General features: G+C 37.7%; 2 protein-coding genes across 3 annotated transcripts; both read right to left on the bottom strand.

The window, feature by feature from the left end:
- Window positions 1-3,732: 3,732 nt before the first annotated feature.
- On the bottom strand, window positions 3,733-7,563 carry LOC100249539 (transcription factor TCP9). 2 transcript variants are annotated; one of them, XM_010663110.3, is made up of 2 exons: window positions 5,703-7,563; window positions 3,733-4,087 (listed from the first exon to the last, which is right to left on the bottom strand). In XM_010663110.3, exon 1 carries the CDS (start codon window positions 6,883-6,885, stop codon window positions 5,722-5,724), a length of 1,164 nt encoding a protein of 387 aa, XP_010661412.1. In that variant the 5' UTR covers window positions 6,886-7,563; the 3' UTR covers window positions 3,733-4,087; window positions 5,703-5,721. The 2 variants fall into 2 exon arrangements, with proteins under 2 accessions (XP_010661412.1, XP_002282409.1); XM_002282373.4 differs by lacking the exon at window positions 3,733-4,087 and adding an exon at window positions 4,338-5,451.
- Window positions 7,564-8,665: 1,102 nt separating this feature from the next.
- On the bottom strand, window positions 8,666-15,622 carry LOC100244379 (hydroxymethylglutaryl-CoA synthase). The gene is made up of 12 exons (XM_002282398.5): window positions 15,258-15,622; window positions 13,855-13,961; window positions 13,115-13,247; window positions 12,347-12,490; window positions 11,810-11,968; window positions 10,817-10,890; window positions 10,642-10,717; window positions 10,467-10,522; window positions 10,246-10,333; window positions 9,604-9,744; window positions 9,358-9,507; window positions 8,666-9,050 (listed from the first exon to the last, which is right to left on the bottom strand). Exons 1-12 carry the CDS (start codon window positions 15,318-15,320, stop codon window positions 8,847-8,849), a joined length of 1,395 nt encoding a protein of 464 aa, XP_002282434.1. The 5' UTR covers window positions 15,321-15,622; the 3' UTR covers window positions 8,666-8,846.
- Between the last annotated feature and the right edge of the window lie 1,334 nt (window positions 15,623-16,956).

Raw genomic sequence — 16,956 nt, 5'->3', positions numbered from 1 at the left:
CCGGCCATAGCTATAAACCAGTGACTCCTTGGCTGATGAAGTGCTGTAATGAGATAATGAAGGTATAAATACAATTCTATTATGGGGGGAAAAAAAGGACATGGAAAATAATGACGCGTTTCTTTCTAAGTTTGGGCTCCATTGTTTTAACTAGCTACTAGGACTAAACTTCAGAATATGAATGGCAGCAAGCAGTAGCAGCAAACCTTCCAAGCACAGTTTCAAGCATGGAGTGGTGAATTGGCCTGAGTGGCTCATCGCCCAGAGGCCGACCTCCCATGTACACAACATGAATCTACACATACATAAACTCCAATTCCTCAGAAATCAAATGCACAAACATGTATAGTATATCTACATTCAAAAGTTAAGGAGTATCAAAGCTATAGACTCATTTATCTCTACCTTCTTCTCGTCACCCTGGCATTTCATCACAAATGCTACAAAGAGAAGAGCATACAAAAGAGAAGTACACAGCCCCATCTTGGCCATATCTAAACCGTAAGGCACGATGCCTTAAGAATGTAGGACTTATGAGGTATTTATACAAGCAAAGCATTGATACATACTCTGATATATCCGCACTCTCTGTTGTGTAGCTTTACTGGCACAGGCCTGTCTTTGGTTGCTTCTGGTTTTGGGATTGTCGCCAACGTCTGAGCTCAATCAGCAACAATGAATGAAGTAAAAAATGAAGTATTCTTATGAACAAGCTGTTGACATTGATTTGGTCGTTCCATTTCTCTTGTGGCACTTGCTATGTTTCGCTTGTCTGCAACTTTGTTGGCGAATAGAAGTTGTTTTGCTTGGTGGTGGGACTGGTTTGGCCTTTGCAATTTGGATAGTCTCTTACATTTTGCATTGCTGTGTCCGTCAAATACCATATTTTATAATTTTATGGGTATATCTCTTGGGAAACTTCATAGAATCATATTCTTAATCCTCTGGGTCAATCAATTCTTAGATGTTTTTTAGTACTTTCGTTTCATTTGGTAAAAGAAATGTGTCATTTTTCTTATTGATATTTGTGACCGAATTAATCAGAAAATCAACCCAACTAATCAATTTATACAACAGGGCAGTGACTGGATTTAGTTTTTGTTACCCTCTTTTAAGACCAATATGCACATATCACTAATAAAGAAAGTGCGTAACGTTAAAAGAGTTATTTTCCCGTATCACACGACTACTTTTTCTAAAAATTTAAATTTATAAGATTTGAGTTCATAATATATTCGTACATTCAAAATAACCCTTTCTCATATGTAATTTTTTTTTGGGGTTACACGTTAGCTTAATAAATAAATAAGAGAAATAAAATAATCCTTTTTAAATTTAATAACTCGAGAAAATAAATTTATGTACACTCTCTGACGTGTGTAGTTTCACTCGAGTTTACATATAAGCTTAATAAATTGAAAAAAATAAAGTAACTTCTTTTTAACTTAGTAAATTAAGAAAATAAATATAGATTTGATCATATGATCTATGAAGATTATAAAATTTGAGTCCACGATGAACAAATGGAGTTGACCAAGTCATGACTTATAGCTAAGACTCGTTATGCTCACCCATCTCTTGAACCCCAAAAATGAAATGAGTTTCATTAAATTCTCTTAATTTAACAAAAGTAAAAAGAAAATTATTAATTTTTGTTGTGGTGATGTATAATAGAAGAAGATTGTGGGTGAAATTCACATGATGATGAGTGTTAGTTGACTAGGTTTAGACTCAAGTGCCACCAAACAGCACTAGTAATATACCCAGGTGGTGACTGGTGAGCAGGTTTCGATGTGGGATTCAAAGTTCATGATTGTGGTCCAACTTTCATGTTGGTGGTATCATTGTTCCAATAGCCACTAACATTTCATTTTCAGCCATCAGGGTCCGAGGAGCCACCTCGTTTATGTGTCAATGCTTTTGTCCCCACATGCCTACTGAATTGAGAAAAAAAAAACAAAAACAAAAAATCCATCCCACCCTATACAATTTGGTCACTTGGCACTCAAATGATCAGCTCTTACCTGATAGATCACAAGCTAAGATATTTTCCTCTAAGTTTGTATTGAAATCACTAAAATATCTAAGTAAAAAATCTTGAAATGCTTTTTATTAGAGAATATGTCCAAAATGGGTTTTGAAAAATGGAATATTACTCTGATCCCATTTGTCGGTGCACATATATATAGTATATGTCTATATATAGTGGGGGCAAAACTTATTCCTTGAGGATAGGATGCCTAAGTGTTAGGTTTTGAAGAAGCCTAGCTAAGATGGGTGCTTGTGTGGCCTCCATTTATTAACTTATATATATATATATATATATATATATATATATATATATATGCCCATATGATCCCTCTGGGTAGGCCAGCAAAGGGTTAAAAGGAAATGGTCTACCCATTTGGTGATCATTCAATTATGGAGTGAATGGATGACAATCATGGGATGGGGTTTCCGTCCTATTCCATACTTGGGATACTCACTTCCTTCAATGTTCTTCTCCTCATTTATCATTATTTTCAATCAAAAACTAGGTGGGGTTTTTTTTTTTCTTTTCTTTTTTTCTCCTGCCTTTTTGCTAACATTTGTTTGGCAACATTAATGTGATTACTTGAAGGAGCTTCATAAATGCAGCATGTTGTCCAAGGGCCATGGGGCTTTCGTGCTGCCAAGTGCTTTGTGGGTTGGGAACTTTTACCTATGTTTGGTTACCAAGAAATTTGAGAGAAAATATTAGAACAAAAGGAAAAAAGAAAAATAAAATAAAAATGAAAAAATTAAATAATTTGAAAATATATAAGTTTTTAATTAATTTTAATTATATTTAATTTTTTTAATATTTTTATTAAAAAAATAAATATAAGAAAATTATTAGTAGTATTATTATTTTTTCTTTGTTGGGGATTTTTTGAAACTGAACATATCAACTTGTTGACATTAGAAAGCATGAGTTAATGAAGTAGAGATTTAACCACCCAAATTTGAGGTTAAAAGGGTTCACTTTGATAGTTGAAGGAAAAGGGGTAGGATAAAAGAAAAAAAATAAAAGGGAAGAAAAATGATAAATGAAAAAAAAAATGGAGAAAAATTAGTGTTGTAGTATAATTCGAGCGAGTAGTCTTGTTTAGCTGCCACAAGCTGGAAATAAAGATAGCCAACAGTTCCATCTAAGTTCTTGAAGAGGCAAACGGTTATAATCCCTGCATAAAAGCTATTCGAATGATTTGTCCATGTCCATTCCTATGATGTTAAAATTAGTAAGTGACTTAAGCCAATCAAAATCATTTTCAAAAAAAAAATCTCTCATCTTTGTAAAGTCCACATGGTTATTTATACATTTTACGGTGTAATGTCTTACCAAGTGTTTTAATAGTACCTTAGTTACGTTTGATTGTACAATATCGATGCATAATAGTTGTCTCGTCATGATTAGTCGCTGATAATGAAATATTTCTCATAACGACTGTAGTTAATATGGAGCATGCTAAACATACAATCTACATATTAATGGATATGTAAATGCATAATAGACAATCATGCCTTAGTCATACTATATCTATATAGAATTTATCCATCTGACTTACTTTAAGTTGAATCAGTCATCGGCTAAGGGCCATAGGGTCATCCAACTGAGGGTGGTTTCCAATCGATACTTCTAACCAAACAGTCAATTGAGAGAATGGTGCACTTCAAGACCACATTAGAGAAAGATCCCACAATTACGAAGAATTTGAACTTAATAATTATTTCTTTTACTATTTTTTAAGACTTTGTCATCATTCACAAACGGGAAAAACGTGAATAAATTGGTAGTCAACAATAGAGAACAAGGAATCGATGATTTACTCTAAAGCAGTGCCCGCGAGGCACTCGATTCTCTTCTCTGCTACTATATGATAGTAAAATACCCATCATGTGGACCCACTAATACCGTACACGTGGCTAGGCCCATTCATTGATCTGTACAGACGCACTAATCCTGGTCCCATCACCGATGTAATCCGGTGGTAGAGATGAGTCGTGCAGTTTTGAAGTCCTTTTATTTCCTGGTAATTTCCGTTGACTTGGATTGGATCAGTGAACACTGAATAGGCATAACAGAGGGGTCATAGTAAATATTTGAGTGGCACCAAAAATCAAATAAAATGGAAAGTATAAAGGTTGAAAGAATGATGAGAAGTGAGGGTTTAGAGAGAGTTTGTAAGATGATGATGGTGTGGCATAATTAATAGTAAACTTGCTTACAAAATGTGGATTAAGTGTCATGTACGGACCCACCTTACCGCTATCGTACCAAAGTCTGAATCAACAGGACTTAAATTTGATCATACGTATAAATTCAAAAAGTTATTTCATGTATTGAATACGGAATAGATGTTTAAGGTTTTTCTCAATGTATCATGAATCATGATAAGGTATGCTATACACCCACCATTTAATAAATAAAACCAACTCAGCGACCCAGTCACTCTCACTACCTAACATCTGTCAACCTTCACGTACATCATTTCATATAAGCCTACGGTCAGGATTCACCCACCTCAGATTGAGGGCAAAGGGTGGTGGTGGACATTGTGGACCAGCTCAAATTGGGTTAGTGACGTACTGGGCCCCCATCTTCGCTGCTTTCATTCTCGATCAAACCACCCCCTAAGAGAATGGACCACAAAAAATGAGTGCACATCGGGCCCACCTATTCTCAAGTCACAACCCAGATAGAGATGGGAAACCGTTGGGGCCACTGGGGCCCACATCCTGTCTACCCCATGACAGCTTCCCAACTTAGGCCAGGCCCACATTAGATGGACAACCATTTGATTTCACTCGCCCACCACACGCTGGGAGAGAGTCTGGAACACATTTGCGGCCTCCTCAAGAAGTCAAGGGATAGGAGGCGTTGAAGTGAAAACGCGTGGGTGGCATTGCGGGATTGGGGATTGGCATTGAGCATTTCTTGGGGTAGGTTATGTTCTGATGGTTGGGCCCACGCCCCACAACGAACTCAGCCCACTACGGCCCACTTGCACGTGGGAGTCTCAAAGTCACGTGGGGGTAATACTTGAGAGCCCAAATCCACATATGGGTGTGACCCGAGTTCGAATGGGTTAAATTTCCAAGAAAATCCACCCGAATAGGAAAAAGTTTTCACCCCAAAAGGGCAAACTGCTGTATCTGGTGGTACCTTTTGGCTTTGACGTACTTGTACCCGGGGAGTTGCCCCTCACCATAGTTTCCTATGGATAGGAAAATTCTCCCATTGTACTCACCAATTTTCCCAAATAACCAAAAACTTTCCAAAATGTCCAGAAAGCACTTTTTTCTGGTTTTCTTTTCAAAAAATATCCAGTACTTGCCCGAGCCGAAAAAGGCCTCATAAGTCATAACCCATATCTCTTCTTCAATTAAGAATTCTCTACTTCACCCCAGCTTCCCTCCTTCACTTCGGAACTTAAATCCAAAAAACAACAAACCAATTCGAGATTTAAATGATAATCATCATAATACTATGAAATAGACAGAAAAAATGGGCTTGATGGTAGAACTGTGGTGTATATTGCAAGGCAGCACAAATATTCTAAGGTTGATCCATTTGAAACAAAGATTAAAAAAAAAAAAAAAAATTAAAAACACAAACAACCAAAAAAAAAAAATATAGAGAGAAAAATCTAAACACTTTTTTTTTTTTCTTATGAACTAACCCTTTTCTCTGTCCTCTCCTCATGGCTTGGAAGATTGTGTTTGTTGATTACCGGACCTACCCATGAACTGTAGCTCCTTTTTATCATAAATTTCCAGAGAGAAGTCTCTCAGCATTTGGGGTTTAGTAGCACTGGTATTCGTTGTAGTTGTTGTTGAACTTACACACGGAGCCATGGTCGACTTCTTCGCCGCTCTTGCTCCGGCGGTGCTGGTGGTTGCTGAGATCGTTGCGCTGTTGCAGAGCACCGGCGGAGCTCGGACGTCGAGAGCTGGCGGATGATTCATTCCAGGCTGAGTCGCTGATACGAATGAAGAAATGGGTCGGGCAGACATATTGAAAACGGGGCTTACTGAGGGTGAAATCGTCCAGAGTTGTGGCTGGTTTGGGGGTCCCGCGACGGGGGTTGCGGTCGGTGGGATCATCCAGAACGTGCCAGCTGCGACAGCGTTGGGTGGGATCATCATTCCGGCGTTTCCGACGGCCCATATGGGTACGAGTCCTTGTGGGGCCGCTGCCGCCACAGCGGTGGCTCCGACCGGGGCAAGACCCGACGACACTGAAACACCATCGTTTACGTCATAAAACTCACTGTTCGCCGGCCGCTTTCTTTTCTTTGGAGCCTCTCCTTCTGGGTTCGATGACGACGAAGTAGGAATCTTGAGGGTTCCGCCGACGGAAACTGCAATAGCAGGGACAGTGCCGGTTCCTGTAGCTTCGATGATAGCCTGCTCAGCGTGTTCGAGCAACCACCGCACGGTCTCACCATCAGACTTGTGACCCAGTTCCCGGGTCAGCTGAAAGATCCTGGCAGCACAAGTGGCCGGAATCCGGATTCTCCGACCACGACCCTCCACCTTGGTGTGGCGGTCCTTTGTAGAAGAACGCCGTCCCGACGATACCGGCATGGGCATCGGAATCGGCATTGGCATCTGCATCTGAATGACCGGCACCACCCCAATCGATGGCGCCTGTGGCTTCTGCTCCGCATCTGGTTCCGAATCCACCGGCTCTTCCTTCATCGACAAAGCCTGAAACGTCGTCGTTTGATCGGAAGACGAAGGCTTCGACATCCCATTATCGTTGGCGTTGTTCTCCTCTTCAGGCTCTCCGGCACTGCTGCTGAGATCAGAGGTTCCAACTTCGTCGTCTTGATCGATCTCGTGTTCCTGCAACGACGCCATTCCACAAAAAAGAGACCCAAAGTACTGTTTGGTTCTAGAGAAAACTGAAGACCTCTTTTCTCTTTATTACGTGTTTTTGGTTTTGATGAAACAGAGGAAGAGGGGTCAGAGGAATTTTAAGGGCTAATATACATGGAACTGCCATAGAGGGAAAGAAAGAGAGAGAAAACCAGGGACCAAGATTAAATAAAATGGGAGGATCAAAAGAAGAAAACGGATCAAGCCTCAAACCCTAGGATTTGTTTAAAGGATTGTGAGAATCGACGGCGGAGAATGGATCAAAAGAGTCAAGCGATGGATGGGATAGGGGCACGTGTTGGGACCTACCCTAGGCCCACCAATAGGTTTGTCATGGGTCGTTTTCAGTGGACCACCCCACAGATGATAGGTGGTCTCAACTCTCAACCAATGAGCTACACGGGTTGTGTCAGAAAAGGTCTGAAAAAGGTTTTTCATTTTTCTGACTCAATAAATGGCTTTGATTGGTTGCCACCACGTACCTTTGGTGGTCCACGTACTACCGGAAAAGCATTAGTATTACCCCACCCTCACAGTTGCACTTGGCCATGGATTGGTACATTTAGATTCCTCCCCTTTTCTCCTAACTTGTAGGTGAAATATCGATTAAATCTCCCTTTTAACTTCGAGAAGAAAAGAAAAACAATGGCTAATTGGTTTTTGGCATTTTCTTGAGCACAAAATTGTCCTCATACTCTTGAAATCTGTCAAATTTTATATGATATTGGAACTTCTTTTTCTTTGGGTTCCTCCTCCCTAAAGTTGAGCTACTCCCCACAAGTATAATTGCAAATGGAACACAAATTTGAATGCTGATAAACACCCATTGCCTTACCAAACACCACCACCACCACCTTTTGTTGTCTAGAAACCAAAGGGGCCACATCTGTTGGTTCCTCTTATCACTCTTTCACGTTTATGAATAGCGGCACTATTTGCCTTGCTCAACCCCGACATTGTTGCGGCCTACAACCATTTAGCCACTTGTCTCACATCCTTTCATGTTTTGTTTTCCTACAAAAAGCGTTGGACCACTTGTCCCATCTCTTTCTTTCTACACTCTCCGACTCCATAGAATTTTATGTCGCCCAACTCCTGTTCCTCTCACCTGTCCTGGGGATTACTCGTTTGAAGCTCTTTTCCGTTTCTGTTTTTTCATCATTTGGGGCCCCAACCAAACAACAACTCTCCTCAGCACCCATCCTATTCCTATTACAGCCATTTGACTTGGGTGTCAAGTTTTGCATTTTTCTGAACCAAAGACATCACACAGAAGATGACATCCCAAGTTCAGTTCTCTTCTCTCTTCTTCAGTTTCTTAAATTCCACGCACAAGGGGGAATTTTTGTGACTCGATCAATTTCACGGAGGAGATGGGTATTACTTTTCTCTACTTCCAAAGGTTGCCTTTTCGGAGGCGGCTTTCAAGGCATAATGAGCAAGTACTTCCAATAGAGGATAAAGCATTAAGATGTTAATCATACTTGCCTTGATCAAAGAATGCTGATTCCTACTTTATGGAGATTTAATTTTTCTGTTGAAACAGAGCATGAGCATTAACGACGGTAAAGTTGTGTTGCAACTTGCAACTGAAGTTAGCTCTCAAGTTTGAAAAAGAATAAAAAGTTCGACGACTTTTGAGTTTAGACTGACAAATTATCCTCCAACAAAATGGGGTTTTGGTATTTGAGTAAAAGTGAAAGACAACTTAAATGGGCAAAAATGAAGCTAAAGCAGACTTAAATGAGATAAAAGAGAGAGGTGAAGGGTCACAGATAAAAAGAATTCCACTGAAGACAATTAAAAGTGACAACACTTAAAGGTGGAACAAGCTAGTTGCTTTATGAAACAAAGCTATAGAAGCATAGATTTTCTCTAGTTGCAGACAACAACATATAAAAACATTTCAGCCAACCTCCTGGCATTACATCTGTTGTTTGTTATCAGTGACCATTGGCCAGTGAACCATTCTCACAGGTGCAGCTCCCAGCCTTCTTGCTGTAGAATCTCCGGTACATGGAATCAACTTCAGTAAGATAGTGAGTGCCTGGAGGTAAAAGGCTACAGTCCTTACTTGTCACAAAGTCCTTGGCCCCATACCTATGTTCCATTAACTTCAAGATTTCGACAAATTTTTCTGGAGGAAACTGCACAAACAAGAAAGCAAATGTTCTATTAGGATGAGTCATCCTTTTTTGTTTTCCCCCTTATCTACAAGCTGAATTGTCTTTTAGAATGTATGTGAAATGAAAGTAGAATTGACTTTCATGCATGTGCATGTTTAGTGATATGATGGAAGTAGAACTGACTTATGCCACCCATATTGTAAAAGAGAATTCACTCATACAGAGATATGAAGCCAGTACTGGCCCAAGGTTTAAGTATTATACATAATATCTGATGAAAGTATACTGAACTTGATCATATCTTATGTATGAAGAATAACGAGAGTACCTCATGCCTTGCCTTCAACTTTCCAGCAACATCCATCACAGTTGCAATGTTTGACAAGCTAAAGGGATGTTGACCATCACGAAGTTGAAATGAGAACATTGTTGCAGTTAAACCACTTCCATATGAGAACATCACAACCCGTTTGCCACTCTGTAAATGATGAAAGATATCACATTTAGAAGGAAATACTAGCATGTAACGTGGGGGCATCAGACTGTCAACCCTGAAAGTATCTGAAGCACTTACCAACTCACTATGTTTATTGTGAAGAACAGATACAAATGCTGCATAGAGAGATGCAGTGTACATGTTGCCAACTTGCTTGGGTAGCAAAGTAGATGGTTGCACCTTTGCATCATATAGTGGCTTTGCAACTTGTTGGGATGCCTGTAGAGGGACATTTAGGTGAGCATCAGAAAGGATCCCAATCTCAGCAACTACAAGTGTGTACAACACTATTCCACCACCAAGAATATAATTTAAGATTCAAGAATTATTTTCATCCAAGTAAAATAATCAGAAAAACATCATGAATATGAGGGCCAAATCAAGACTGATCTGTACAGAAAATGATGAGGTAAGTTGGAAAATTAACAGACTTATATTTTGGAATTATTAGCAGTTCCCTTGGATTTCAGAGTAATTAAAGATCTTCCCAAATAATGCAGGAAGTTCCACAACAAACATGGATACCTCATAAATAAGTAGATGCTCACTATGCCTACAAAAAAATTGATCTAAAATCTCCAAACTTAAAAGGAACCAAAGAGAATTTTGTTGAATTTCTGTTCAAATGGGTATCAGGAAGCAAAACCCCTTATCCCCACCCCTCATCTCTTCCATATTTCTTTTTATGTTCTTGGATTGCAGTTGGGATTCCAAATATACCTTTTCAAGATCCCGGTTTTGGTAGCTCTCATCACCGGATAAACTTGAAAAAGGTTCCAGCTTTTGTTTACCAGCTTCATCGACAGAGCTGCCAACAAAACCTAACATATCAGTGACCAGGAGCATATGTATCAAATAAATAACTTCCTATATTCGCTTTAAAAAATAAACTTCTTGAAGTTTGAAGATACTATTCTAATCAATAAAGAAACGATTAGAACCTGGCATTTCTCACGACATCATTGAACACTAATCGAGCAAAACTTTTCTGTACAAGCTGCAGCAATTCAAGGAAAAAATCAAATAAATTACTGCTTCAAGTACTACAGAATGCAATTAAAAAAACCAGAAAGAAAAATACCAAATTCCAAAATAACATGGCACCAAATAAACTACCTTATTATATGGAGAGTGAAATACGAAGTAGTCAGCATCAGCAATGGAAAATTGCTTGCCCTCCAATTTCTCATACCTATAGAAAGCAAGAAGATGATGCATTTGCATGGTATAAATAACCACCAAAATCCAAGTTAGAAGAGAGGAAAATGCTTCCATTTAAATAACTACTTACTTGGAACACAAAAGTTTATAGCAAGAATCAAGTGCCATCAGATAACAAGTCTGTGAAAGCTTCCCATCAACAACCTGGAAACATAATTTTAATAAGTGAAAAAACTGAAAATTGGGGTATAAGAAACAAGGCATGCACAAAACCATGGAAATGGGTTTCACAAAAAACCAGCACAATAAAAATCAAGTAGTTTCTTTGCAAAGGCACTTATCAGTGAACTTTTTAAGAGTAAGTTTTTTAGTTTCTTGATTTCATAAGCATTCTTAATACCAAGGTTCACTTAACCCAGTTACATGCAAACCATGAAAGAGGTAACTCAGGTAAGAAAAGAGCACATGCATATCATGGAGCAATCATATGAAAGAGTGTTCTCGGTTTCAATAATGGAGGTTTCCATGTTACTTTTTACTTTATTTCACAAAACCGTTCCTTTATTTTACAGAACTGTTTTTGCAGAAAAGTGAAGCATATATCATTGATTAAGAAAAGCTATGCCAAGAAATCCTACATTATTTGATAAAACATATGCTTATGAGACTGTGACCCAAGTAAAAGTGGTTCATATCTAAATGTCTTCAAGGCAGCATGTTGACTGTACTCCAATATTTATTTTAACAAGTTAGAATGGAGTAATCAAAGTTTCTCTCAAGAAACACCTTCTCAAGCAGAAGGCTCACTTTGCAGAATAAATTATCAGATATTGAAACATAATGGTGATTGAGACAAATATACCATAAATTTCAATAAACTTCATGAATTATATATTTTTCTAGTGCATCAAATTGGCAATGTTGATTTTCAAATAATAAATTCCATGAATTGAAATGCACATTAATAATATTATAAATTCAAATGGCCTCTATCATTCTCTTAGACCTCAATTACAAATTAAAGAATATGCTATACTTCACAACTTACAAAAAAACGTCAATATTGGCAATGCAAGACAATTGACAACAACACAAAGGGAAAAGAGGGAGCAGGAAGTATTACCGGATATTCACTAGCAAGATTAGGCTTGTAAAAATCATATGCATGTGACATATGACTTCCCCTCAATTTGCTTTCAAATGCAATAGGAGCATCAGGCCCTACTAGCATAGCAATAGCAGCTGCTCCTCCAGTAGGCCTAGCTGGTCCTTCTGCATAAACCTGATAAAGGAAACCTCCAGTAAGGAATAGAACATTGCTAGCTTATAACACATGAAGAAGATTTAAATCTAGATATATTTTGATGCATAAATAAGACTAAACCCAACCCAGTACATGCACCAAAAGACTCAAAAGCCCCACTGCTGTAACCTTGTACTTCTCGATACTGATGTCAGGTTATGTGAAAATTTTTGTGCTCTAAATATCATAGAATTTTTTAAATACAAGTCCTTCATCCTTGCTTTCAGCAATAAAGATGATTACTATGCATTAACCAATATTTTTAAGACAAACAAAGCAAGTTTGAAGTCATAGTAGTCCAATTATTTTTTTTTATCAGAATAGTAGTCCAATATAGTCTAAAGTAGATGTTCATACCGCACTGTCTGTGCAAACAACAAGTCCATAGCGTCCATCCCATGAACTACTCTCCACCCAGTTGACACAGTTGAATAAAGCTGCAGTTCCCCCATAGCATGCATTACTTGAATCAACACCTTCAATGTCATTATTTCCACATTCCTGCTTATTTTACATGAGGAAAGAGCCATATAAATGCATGAAAAAACAGAGATCTAACAATAATAAAACGTAGAAAAACTGCATCAAACCAATCCTGGTGTAAGGGAAGATCTATAGCAAAGAGGTACATGCAGATAAGGCTGAAGTGAAATGTCTCAAGCTGAAGATTTTAATAACAAAGAAAGGGAGCATGCAAGAAAAAACAAGTAAAACCTTAATCAAATACCAAACAGATGGAAACAGTGGCATTCTTTGCTGTGAACCACTATAGCCATTAAGAAACCTCTGCAATACCAGCTAAAATATAATATTTTCTATCATAGGCAAAAATCTTAGGTTTTCATATTATCAAAATGGGTCGAAACAAGGTGAGGCTCAAATTTTTCTAACAGTAACAAAATAATGTTGCATATCTATGAGCCAACATTGAGTCAATGAATTAACGAGTCTAACTTGTGCCTGAATTGGATAAAGCCCTGAACCCCACCATATGTTCCTCAATCATTGATGTTCAAAACCACCATAACCATATGTTCAAGAGGTCCAATCACGCTTAGCCCACAAGAGATAGGAAACAATTTCAAATGAGATGAGCACATGTATCACAATGATTTGGAAAAATACCTCGAAAATTTGCATCAAGAAAGTCTTAATGGATTTGCTTTTGTCTATCACAGTCTCGCTGCCTACTTCCAGCCGACCAATTTGTTTTGGGTCAATCCCATATTTCTCGAGGAGGGAGGTAACAACTGTCAAACTGTTCAATGAAGAAGCTATTATAAAATGGTTATCATAAAAATGGTCTCATGGCCTATGAGTATGACAACTCTAGCAGCCAATTTTTTTCCAATATAATACCAAACTTCTTGATTAATTCAAGGTTCAATGTCATGTAACATTTGACATTTACACCACAACTTCATACTGAATGTTATAATATATTTTAACATTGATGAAGATGTTTAAGCTCCACTTATCTTCCCAATATGAAAAGTGTAAGATGTGATTGTCAAAAAACTTTCATAACTTCTTGAAAGATAACTGTCATCTTATTAAAAGGTCCACAATTTTATTTTATTTTTTGAAATGGAAAAAAAAAATCAAGAAAGATCTCTAAGAAAAATGCATGGAAGATAGAAGTTTCGTAATGATAAATCAGCTCCCTTCCCATTTTTAGCAAAAGAGGACCAGAGCCTCTCAAGACATGCTGCACAAATATAATTATCTACACCTTTCTGACCAAACGTTACCTTAATCAGTGAATATCCTAGTAAATAAGGAGGCTTCATTTGCAAAGTGAGAAACTACAATAAATGTTGTTTGCAATACATAGGAACAGCGAGGATCAAATGTAGATTCACAACCTCATTGAGATGACATCTTCCACCTCCGAACAGAATGCCATACAGTCTTGTCCAAGTCCAATAGTGTACTTTCCCTTACTTGCACCATCATGAACTTCCAGAGCTTCCTATTTTGCATTCAAAAGAAACAGAAACAGATAAATTCAAAAGGTAATGTGTGATTAAGTGATTGGTTTACAAGATTTTGCAAATCTAATATAATAGAATGCTAACCACAACTTTAGAACTTTAAAACGAAAAAAATAAATAATTATAGCCCAGATACTTTAGAAAAGCCATAAGACCATTTATTTGACCAAATAATATATTATGATCTTTTTCTCACAAAATGAGGGATTTAGAAATAATATTGGAAAGGAGATTCTTTTAAAAACAAAAACAACAACAACAATAATAATAGCAATAGAAACTTTGCATTAAAAAACATGAAAAAAGAGAGAGATTGCACACAAAGAAGATATGTTGAAAAGGTAACTTGAAAATAATTTGAAAAGAAAGGGTTAAGGCACAAAATTAGTTTTCCAGAGAACAAAGAAAATAGAAAATTTAAAACACCAGACGGCAAACAATTTTTATAATTTAAACTTTCAAGGACCATATCCAATCAATTTTATTTTAGAATACCAAACAGAGTAAAATAAACTGCCAATACCAAACATCCGGATCTCCATCTTGAAAGACATGCTTAACACTTACCCTTCTATTTCAATACAAAATAAACATCATTCTGTCATTAATTTTTTAAAGTATCATTGCCACATCAATGAGATGCACCTTTTAGTGACTGATTCCTGAGTAAAGTATATTTCAAAAACAAAACAAAAATAAAATAAAATAAAAATCAGCAGATCAAATCCACATGCATATAATTGAACTGATGCAATTGTTCCACTTGCATCTGCTCTAGTGATTTTTTGCCCCCTCCTTAATGGGAAAGATCGAGGATTGGAGTCTTTAAGTTCCAAGACTTAGATTTAAATCATGAGAAGGATGCTGATAATAGTAAGACCATAAACAAGCAACCGTAGAACCAATTCATCAATTAGGAGTCATTCGACAAAATTTGCACTATACCGTGCAAATTAAACCAACCACGAGCAGAAAGATTCACACAAGAGAAAAACACAAAAAATGCATCAAAATCCAAGGTTCACAAATAGAGAAAAAGAGCGATCAATGATCCAGATTCATATTTCTCCATTTCACTGCTGAGAAAATCCAAAAAAGTCAAAACGATTAAAATTTCGAATCTGATCAAACTTAGCAGACACTAGTTAAAACCGAACAACTCTCCCTTCCTTTCTCTCATTTTTCCTCCATTTTCTCGGAAACCAAACAGAGGACAAAGCCACTGGCAAGAAAATCAACGATAAGAAAGAGAAATCAGAGGCGAGATCAGTCACCTGCTGAACACAGGTAGGAGGGAAGTAGATGTCCATGGCGAGAATTCCCACATTTTTCGTCATTTTCTCCGAGCTCAGTTTCTCGAGAAAGTTGGTAAATGAAAAAAAAGGAGAAATTATTTCTCTCTCAATCTAGAGAGAGAAAGAGAGGGAGCGAAAGGAGAATCCTGGAAACCAGCAGAGAGGTGTGTAAGGATGGGTCATAAGTTGCCGTTGAAATATATAGAGAGGCAGGAGAGATCCCTCCAAATGCAGACTTGGTGAGTTTTTGAGCGAGTTGGAGTCATCCGGTCATGTGGCCTTCCCTCTTTCCCACTTTCCACTGTCCCCTCAATTTCCTCTCTTTTTACATCTTCTGCCATCATGTCCCGATGAACCACAGAATCACCCTATTTTAATGTTTTTACTTTTTATTCCCACTATTTTCTAATGCTTTGCTATTCTCACGCCAAGATGTTCTATCCTTTCTCACAAGCTTTCCGCCTAAAAAAAAAATTAATATATTGTAAGTTTCCAACATGACGCATATATTTTGGACTTTTTCCTTTTCTTTTTTTTTACTTTATATTAATTTCCCAAATTTTAAATGATTTAATTCCTTTCCATCCAGAGAGGCTAACAGATCATCTCTTTATAATCACGAACAATTTTATTATATGGCATCTATGGATATTATTTTTTTCCAATTTTATAATTCGAATATAAGAATAAAAAGAATTAAATATAAAAATAAAAATGAAACCTAGGATTGGGCTGTGACGGCAAAAAGGCACACGCATTCGTGACATTAGTTTGCACTCCGGAAACGACGGAAAGGCATTTGTGATAAAACCAAGTACCGAATACAGATACATTTCATATTTCCCCTGGCACAAGCCCGACAGGCGACAGCAAACCGTAACCCCTTTGCCTTGTATGCAACCCACTGAAACGGAAATCCACCCAACCTTTTCGGTTCGACTCATCACCACCCTTGATCACGACATTTATCTAATTGCTCATGGTTTCCTAAATTCATTTCCCACCGCTGATTTTGTTGAATTTTATTAATTTTTTAAGTCCCCGGCCATGTCATCGTGTGTTTGGACAGCATGGAAAGCAGGTACACGCTGGATGTTATATACGGCATGAATATGTTTATTTTGCCAAAGACACTCGAATTTGACAACTGCATTTATGCTCTAAGGGATCGGTCAAAGCGGGAGCGGATAACGTACAAGCGAGTGGACGTGGTCGATGGGTATGGCTCACGCGATGGGACAGCTGCGGGGCCGTCCATGTGAATCATTACTATTTAATACATGAATCGACAGTTCCGAAACGTGCCGCATGACACAAGTGTGCACGTGCCACACACCCTATTACCTTTACGAAATGGACCCTTTTGAGTATCTGGCATGCCCTTGTCCTTGGTGTAAAGTGCAAAATGGGCAATGCCCTGTCTTTTTTGTGTGAATCATATTATTTTAGGTACAGATTCGGTAACTCTCACAGTCGGACTTAAACATGTCGTATAAATTTAGATTATAGATAACGGTATACAGTATACACAATAAAGGTTTATATATGGCGTCATCTAATCTTTTCAAAACCAATCCAAATAATAACGTTCATATTATACTAATTAATTAATACTTTTAAAATATAAAGTAAGAGTAACTTCAAATAATCAAAGCACACCCAACTCATAAGAAGTCAA

This window comes from Vitis vinifera, chromosome 2, assembly GCF_030704535.1.
Source record: "Vitis vinifera cultivar Pinot Noir 40024 chromosome 2, ASM3070453v1".
NCBI lineage: Eukaryota > Viridiplantae > Streptophyta > Magnoliopsida > Vitales > Vitaceae > Vitis > Vitis vinifera.
The sequence above is the reverse complement of the archived record's forward strand: the minus strand, read 5'-3'. Positions and strand labels throughout refer to the sequence as shown.